Here is a 9,239-nt window from a genome sequence, read left to right on the forward strand (position 1 = left end):
GTATATTCGGATTCAGCGGCTCAAAATACATAAGAATCATACCTTTTTATCCTTGGACATATTATTGCATACGGCAGCATTGCCCGCTCCCGGACTAATTTTCTCGAAAACTTTCACAGCATATTAGCTCAGAAAACCCCCCAAAAAAACCATGATTTTTATGGTTTTTGATGATTTCACCATGGAAATCAAATTTGCGCCAATTTTCACATTATATTCGTAATCAGTGCATCAAAATACATAAGTATACGAAGCCCGGAGAAAATCGGGTATGCACCCTTTTTGGATGTTCACCCGATTTCCATTTAGAAGGCGAAGAGCAATGGTTTATGGGGTTTTTAAAAATGAAAATCGATATATCTCTGTTTTTCTGGGAAACTATCACTCGCAGACAAAAATTTTACAAAAAAGAAATGTGTATTTCGATGTGATCTGCATTTTTAATTCAAAATGTTTTTTTGGGATTTTGTGTATTAGCTGAGATAAATCCAAAAACATGCTTTTTATGGGTTTTTGATGATTTTATCATGAAAATAAAATTTGCGCCAATTTTCACATCATATTCGTAATCAACGTGTCAAAATACATAAGTATACGGAGCCCGAAGAAAATCGGACATACACCCTGTTCGGAAGTTCACCCTTTACTTCGTACCAGAAGAGTACTAGACAGTAAAACATTGCCCATAAAGTCACGAACTAGTAGCTAGGTCTCCGATGCGAGAAAAGTAATTGAATATTGATAGATTTTTGTAAATAATCTGGGAACTTTGAGAACAAATTGGCGTACTTAATGTTAGCAATCAAAATCGTTCCATCTCTTTTTCTTCGTCAATAAAGTCAGTAATACTATGAATGATTGGGAAAAAATTCTCCGAGAACTCATAAGTGGTCCGAAAAATCCCACGTGTTGCGTGTAAGCGTGGTTCAAATTTGGCTGATGAGTGGCCGGAAGTTTTACAAAACGTATATTAGTTTGGCCTCCAGGACCGGTCCACAATGAGATTTGCAAACGTCGACGTCCGAACGTACATGCGTGTCTGACACCATACGTACTTTGTTATCAACGGTCGCAGCGAGAAAACGACAAAATTCGAAACGGAAAGCTGCTGGGATATTTAGCAAGAATGTGTGTATGACGTCAAATACACATATGTGTATGAACGTCGACGTTTACGAATCTAATTGTGGACCGGTCCTGACGGTTTCACGAATACGCACTCTCTGTTTATGTTTAGAAGCTGATGAGTCACTAGTATTCAGATGTTTAAATCCTCCGAGTTGTGAATTTACAAATTTTATACATTAAATTGCACAGATATCAGTTTTATTTTTGAAATTTGCTTGCCGATTAGGAAGAATAATTATAATTTCCAATTCTCAAAACGACATGTCCAGACTTTAAATTGATAGTTGTCATTATAAGTTATAACTGTTCAGTAACGCCCCGGGTAAAAATATTTGGCCTTGCTTTTGTCGTGGGTAAAGACTAATCCAAAATAATTTCCAGTTATTCTGTTTGTCTAGCTCATGATACGGAACCAGTTTTAATCTTTTTGTGGATAATTTTGTATGCTTGCAGTTGTTGAGACAGACAGGTTCCGAATTTCTTATTTAAAAATTAGTTATTACAAAATTAAAAGTCTTATCGGTTGTAAAATTTTAAGACTCAGCAACTGTTCACTGTTTGGCCCTAGCCTAGCTACCTGATTCCTGGAAATGTCAGGCCCTGCCGAAGGGTTCCATAGTTTAGAGAGGTCGTAGTATATGGACAATAAAATTTACAAACGAAAACTTTTGTAATTTTAATCCGAAGACTTACACTTCTCTTGTCTTGTCTAAGACAAGTCTACCCGGTCTTGTCTTGGCACAACTACAGTCATAAATGCAAGAGAAGTCTGTATATCTTCAATGTCTAGCTGCAAGGTACTAATCACTGAGAAATATAGAAATCTTAAAACAATAAATGTGGCAGCCTCAATTGAATTCGCATAGAGTGCTAAGATTTTTTTGTGATTGCTGGGAGTGCCCAGATTTCCAAAACTTCTCGAGATCGGGACTCTCGAGGAGAAATCTGACTCGGCTCATCTCGGCGGCGTTCGGACGGAGTAAACGATTTCTAAGACTTCCAAGAGCTCCTCTGAAAGTTTTCCTAAGATTTCCAGCGCAGCAATCTGAGACTTTCAGTGACTAGCCCCTCGTCTCGCTGGTGAGACGGAACCAGGCATCGTGGTCTTAAAGACATGTTGAAGATATTGAAAACAAAATCAAGACCAAATATTTTTACCCGGGGTACTGTTACCCTCAAGTTGTTGGTAGATCCCATAATTTTGATGGTAGAAAACATCATTACTAGTCAACGTGTGTTAATTGTAAATAATAGAGAGATGTGAAATCCAAACTTTTTACATCTGGGAACGAAGAATAAAAATTTCAAGAGGATTTAGGAAGAATAATTATATTTTCCAATTCTCAAAACGGCATGTCGAGGAATTCAATGGTGACCTTCATTTTGACATTGAAGTTGACCCTCATGGCTTTTTGAAGGTCAACTTTGTTTTTTCAAATAGAAGCCTCCTTTTTTACATCTGCAATCGATAGAGCGGAAAATTCTACGTCCAGGTACGTACCCAAGTCATAGGTCAATTGTAACGTTCAAGGCCAGTTAGAGGTTATTTGAAATTAACAAAGTTTTCCAAGAGGGCAGTGTGATTCCTGACGTAAATTTCAACGAGAAATTCATTGGTGAACTCTGTATTGATCTTGGTTACAGCGTTTTGAATATTGTAAAATCATAAGGAAATTTTTCATTAAAAGTTCCAGGTGTTCTGGTGAGAGTTCTGTTCCTCCCCGAAGAGTTATACAGTCCTATACCGTTTTTCGATACCTAAGGCGATACCTTAAGTCCTATACCGTTTTTCCATACGAATATTACGAATCAAAACTAAATTTACGTATTACGAGTACATACTTACTATCTTTCGCTAAAAGATTATTATGGTGCAAGCTAAACTTTCGGAACGAGAGAGGGTATCTGTATTATTGATGCGTGGTTGGGGAGATCGAGTTCGATCTTATGATCAAGTTCGTTTGCTTTTTAATCGCACTTTTCGTAATGGAGAAGGGTTAAATCCTGTCTCAAAATCAACAATTGAAAGAACTGTAAGGCGCTTTATGAATCATGGATCTATCAAGGACCTTCAGAGAACTGCTCGGCCAAAATCTGCAGAATCTGAGGAGATGCAGATGGACATAGCCCAAGCATTTGTTGAAAACACACATCTTAGTTTGCGTCGAGCTAATGATGAGCGTGACGTTGCTCCTGAGATAGTGCGAAATATTTTAAAAAGCATTAATTTCCATCCTTACAAAATTCATCTGGTAGAAGAGCTCAATGAAGACGATCCTGATGGTCGGGTTGAATTTTGTGAAATTATGATTGACAGAATTGATAGAGATCCTCTTTTCTTGTACAATACAGTATTTTCAGGTGAATCTACTTTCACTTTAAAAAGTGAAGATAACAGGCAAAATTCTAGATATTGGTCCGACACAAATCCTGATTCGATGTTGGAGAGTCACACAATATCCACAAAAGATTAATGTTTGGGCGGGTATCTTGAATGATACATTGATAGGCCCTTTCTTCGTCGATGGTAATCTCAATGCCCGTCCATATGAAGAGCTTCTCAGAAACCAAATTGTACCCAGAATAAGGGAGATTGCAGGCGATATTTTCAAAATATTTGGTTCGAGCAGAACGGAGCAGCGGCTGATTACGGTAGGGAGGTTCGAGCATATTTGGATACTCAGTTCCCTCAAAAGTGGATTGGAAGAAGGGATGAGATCGAGTGGCCTGCTAAATCTCCTGATCTGACTTCTCTCGACTATTTTCTTTGGGGTTATTTAAGGAGCACAGTATACTCAACGCAACCGCAAAGCTTAGACGAATTGCAGAATCGGATTCTGCAACAGGCTACTTTGATTGATAGGGAGATGATTTGTAATGCTGTAACTCATTTTTTTAATTGCATAACTTTTTGTCAAGAAGCTCAAGGTTTTCAGTTTGAACATCTTCACTGAAGCGTGAGAGGCAAGGGGACTCACGCTAAGCAAGCACCCCGAAACGTGAAAGGCAAGGGGACTCACGCTAATCAAGCACCCCGAAACATGAGAGGCAAGAGGGCTCACGCCAATCAAGCACCCTAAAGGGAGCAGAATTTACTACGTCCACGTCGCTGTTCCTGGGTAATGTTAAAAGTAAACGTAAACTGCTTGGAAAAAACCTTGAAGATCATCACCAAGATCAATACAGAGCTCACTAATGAATTTCTCGTTGAAATTTACTTCAGGAATGACCTTCACTTTTTTGAAAAATATTTTACCTGAGGAAATATCCAACCGTCCCGAGATTTTTTAGACGCCCGTATATCACACTTTATAATGTCGATTTAGGACTCAAGAATTATCATTAACGACTTAAGAATAAGTGATTCGGGATTGCATCTGTTGCCATATAGTTCTCTTAATCACAGAGTGTTTTCGATGGTAACCCTTTTCCCACTCCCTTGTTCCTCTGATCACAGGTTTATTTTAAATGGTCTTCGAAATAATCTTAGTTAGACAAACCGCTGCACCTTTTCAACGTTCAGCGGGGGCGATTAAGTTACCCCTGCGATTGGTCATAGAAATAATGTTGGTCACACTCTACCCCTTTCCAACGACTCGTGGGTTGGGAAAGCCCCCCACGTGAATGGTCATAGGAATAACTTTGGTCAAACCCCTACCACTTTCCAAAATCTCGTGGGGCAGGATGCTACCCCTGTGACTACTCACAAATAATGTTTGTCAAATTCCTACCCCTTTCCAACCCCTATGAATAGTCATAGAAATAATGTTAGTCACGCCCATACCCCTTTCTAAAATCTCGTAGTGTCGGGAAGGCGGGATGGTGGCCCTGTGACTGTTGACAGAAGTAATGTTGGTCAAACCCTATCTCTTTCCAGCGTCTTGTGGGGGCCTGATGGCAACCCTGTGACTAATCACAGAAATAATGTGGGTCAAATTCCTACCCGTTTCCAACGTCTCCTAGAGGCGGGAAGGCACCTCTGTGTCTGTTCCAGAAATCGTGCTGGTCAAACCCCTATCCCTTTCTAACTATATATCATTCTATAGTGAAAACAAAGGAACATGTATGGATATCGCGGAGATACTTATCAGCTAGATGAAGAAGGTTCAGATCACTCTTTCGTAATTTTTCCAAAGACAACAGTGCAGCATCCAGAGGAGGAATGTCCAACAATTAGTGTTGAAGTAGTAAAGAAAGTTATATCTAGAACTAAGAGCTTTTCAGCGCCTGGGCTCGATAAAATCAACATTTTTTGGCAAAAGAAGTTCACTTCTAGGCACCAACATCTGGCCCGTATATTTACTATTTTCCTAAACTGTCAATTAAATTCTAATAGAAGTATTTTGTACCTTTTGAAGAGAATATATTGCGTGAGAAGTTTTAAAAAAGTCAATAATTTCTCGAATTCTGTACCTCGACTTCAACTTTCGGCATGACCTAGGGAAGTTGTAGCGAAAATTTCAATTGCATACCAATTAGTCCTTAAAGGCTTATTTTCAAGTTTAACCTATAAAACTCAAAAAAAATCTTCAAGAGTTCTCGAGATACGACGAAAAATGTTGAAGCGTTTCTTTGCCGAATATTAGTCGCTTTAGCAGCGAGTCTAGCCATATAAACTGCTTGCCGACTGAGACTCCACGCAGGCACGCTAGGACATTTAATATCATATCTTGGGAACCCCTAAATATTTTTGACCTTTAATTACTTTAAATTGAAGATGAGATTTCACAGATTACGCCCTGTTATATCCAGTTTTTTTCCTTAAGTAGCCTAGTTGACTAAAAGACGAACTGCAGACTGCACCATTCTGCAAATTTTGGACTTGTAGCATCATCGCAAAAGATTTTAAACATTGTATTAAATTAATGTATGACATCATCATCTCACTGAGAACAAGTGAAGGGTCCGCGGTCTGAACCTGTTAACTGAAATTTTGTTCGAAATCGATTTCTTTGCATTTTCTGGAACTTTTTTATAAGCAATTAATATGCCGCAAGCGAAGCGGCAAAATTTCTGTTAGTTTTTGTTAAGGATTTTTAAAAATCGTGTTTTCGTATCTATAGCATAGGTCCGCGGGGTAAACCTGTTAACTCCTTATGGCGTTTTATGGGAAATCCGTGTTTTTTCTCACAACTGCTCAGCTTACTCGTAGAATAGGCATGTAAGACACTAAGAAACATGTCAGTGTATGTGCAGTTAAGTGTATGTATGTGTGTCGACAGTTTTTTGTGGCTACGTTCACGTCATCTTCAATGTTGTCGTCCACAGATCGCTGTAATGACGAATGTGAGCGAGGTGTCTCGATTACTAACACTCAGCAAATTTTTTTCAATCAACTATTTAAAAATTTTTAAAGCACATCTATGTTCGGCTTGCGATTTCAAACATTTTGACGTATAAAACTTGCCCCAAGCTTGAAAAACAACGCAGAAACATGCGAGCCCGGGAAAAACAATAGAAAACCAGTAGTAGAATACTGCAGATAACAGGTTTAGACCGCTGGGCCACTTTAGATAACACATAAATAGCCTTCAATTGTCATATAACGTTAAATTTTGATTCAAATGTTATAAAACTATCGTGTATTATTTTTCTCTAGTAAATAAACAAAAAAAATTTTTAAGTTTAAAAAAATATTGAAAATTTCTAAAATAACAACGATTTTCCTTCGCCGTGTAAAATTTCTGAAATGTCAAGTAACAGGCTTAGACCGCGGACCTTTCAAGTTTGAAAAACAATAATAAAAGTGAAATTTTAATGATTCAGAGATTAGTTCCCAAATTCATTTAAAAATTATGTCAAATATGTCTATAATCTATATTAAAAATGCTGGATGTTCGTCAGTCGAATTGAGCGGATGGGTGCAATATAGCAGTGATCTTGAGTTTTTATAAATCACTATTTTTTACATAACTTCATGAAGAACCAATGCAAATTAAGTCACTTCTGAGAATGCAACAATGACATTTGTTGCACCAACCAGTCAATTATATTAAATCTTCTTTCGATTTTCCGCCTCCCTTCTGTATTTATATAAAGCACTATGAATAGAATTTAAACACTTTAATATTTTCTTCGAGATACATTAACATTCTATAAATATGCATTTTTCATTGAAATTTGTTCATTGTCATTCACTGTGAATTTCAGGTATGGGATATCGACCGTTGCCTGCAAGCATAACTAGAGAAATGATCATCTCCTACGATTCAAAAAATGTGACTGACATGAACTCCTGGATCAAACGTATCAACACATTTCTAGAAAGTAAGTCACTCTTTATTTTTTTCGAATTTCGGAAAAAAATAATAAAAATACTTGATCTCAATTTAGGTGAGATAATTTGGATTGGTTGAAAGACCGGATAATATCAATATATTTTTTGGTATAGATTAACACTACTATACGAAGAAGTTTTGGATCGGATAAGATTTTGTGAAGGCGGCGAAAATGATAATTCCCTCAAATTAAAAAATTTGCACCAAACAAAAATATGAATAAATATGGCGACACGAGTCTATGGTAGCTTCTTGGCAATTATTTTTATTATCCTAATTAAATATCTAGATAGTATAATGACGTTTCGGAACCTATGCAGGTTCCCTCAATAGATTAAATAATCATTAGATAGTAAAACAAAAGAATTTTTGTAGAAGTTAATATCTCCTGATATGTGTTAATGTGATTGCTCGTATATTCGTGTGGAAAACCACAAGAATTGGAAAAGTTAAAGATCCCACAACTGAAGCACGTATAACTAAAATGTTGATGGAGTGTCGCTCGGATCTCAAATTAAAAAAAAAATTTTTAATTTTTTTGACATTCCAAAATAGTCCCAATATGATGGGATTTTATTTTGGCTTCACATCAATATTTCAACTTAATCTCAAGTTGCTCCTTAAAACAAAAACATGAAATTATTTCAATATAAATTTTTCAAATTAATAATTTAAATAGGTTATTTATACCATTTTTTACACAATTTTTGTCATGTGCTGCTACAGTAACGCAGAAACATGAGTTTTGTTGAATCTTGAAACTTACGAATTCTTGTGGTTTCCACGCGAATATACATGAAGAAAATACGCTTAATAAAACCCTGTAATATAAAAAAATATTCTTCCAAACACAAGCGTATAATATCCCAGGGATATTATAATGCCAACTTTTTGATTTTCACCCATCTGTGATACGAAAGTGTGCCAAGAAATTTAGACAAAAAAAATTGTTACACTTTCAGGCCTCGTTGTCCGAAATTAGACGTTTTGGGAGAAATAAAGTGGCCCAAATATGTTGAGTAAAATCGAAAACCTCGGATAGTTTTTTTTTTTTTTAATAACTTGGCTGAAAATAATTTTTCATCATCCTTGTGTTTAAATATTATTTATAATGTTGCAAAATCTGCTCAGATGATTAATAAAATCATTGCAAAAAAATGGTTGATGTTATTATTTTATTGAAAAGCATTTGTAAAATGAAAAATAAACTTACGGTGAAAAATAATTTTTTTCCAAGTTATTTAAACATAGAATTTTTTAGCAATTAATATTATTGTTTGGCCCTCGGCGTGCAGACTTCTTGTATTTACCCCACTAAACATAAAATAAGTAATGCTATACGATGTAATACATATAATACTTCAACTCGCTATAAATCACAGAATATTGGAAATTTTTACTTCAAATTTTGAGGATTTATGTTTCGTGGTATTTTTTGAGTGATAAAAAAGCTTAAATTTATCTGCTTTTTAATGAAAAGTGGTTCATATAATAAAAGCACCCGACCGGTACTGTAATCGAGTTGAAATGCTTATATTGGAGTTCGACTCAGATATGAGATTAAAATTGATGAATGAAAAATTTGTAATTATTAAATAAGTTCTTTTTAATGAAAAAGTTTAGAATCTGTGGGCTTGAACGATTATGACACTGAAAAATTTTCGTGAACAAAATTAAAATGGTATCTTTCTAGAAGGATCTCCTAAGCCGTTAAAAATCCGTAAAAACAAACAACATTTTCAGTATCGTCGTCAAACAAGTATCATACAAATAAAAATCCGCAAATAAAATGATTGTATGTATGTATGCATGTATGTATGTATGGATGCATGT

General features: G+C 36.0%; 1 protein-coding gene across 2 annotated transcripts in view; it reads left to right on the plus strand.

Moving 5' to 3' along the window:
• LOC117167636 (sodium/potassium-transporting ATPase subunit beta-1-like) overlaps positions 1 to 9,239 on the plus strand; it is an 81,147-nt gene that overhangs the window by 26,421 nt on the left and 45,487 nt on the right. For both annotated transcript variants that reach the window (XM_033352722.1, XM_033352714.1), the window contains one exon: positions 7,279 to 7,395. In XM_033352722.1, the coding sequence (XP_033208613.1) occupies positions 7,279 to 7,395 (117 nt within the window). The remainder of the gene's footprint in view (positions 1 to 7,278; positions 7,396 to 9,239) is intronic.

The sequence above is a fragment of the Belonocnema kinseyi genome, chromosome 1, assembly GCF_010883055.1.
Source record: "Belonocnema kinseyi isolate 2016_QV_RU_SX_M_011 chromosome 1, B_treatae_v1, whole genome shotgun sequence".
NCBI classification, from domain to species: Eukaryota; Metazoa; Arthropoda; class Insecta; order Hymenoptera; family Cynipidae; genus Belonocnema; species Belonocnema kinseyi.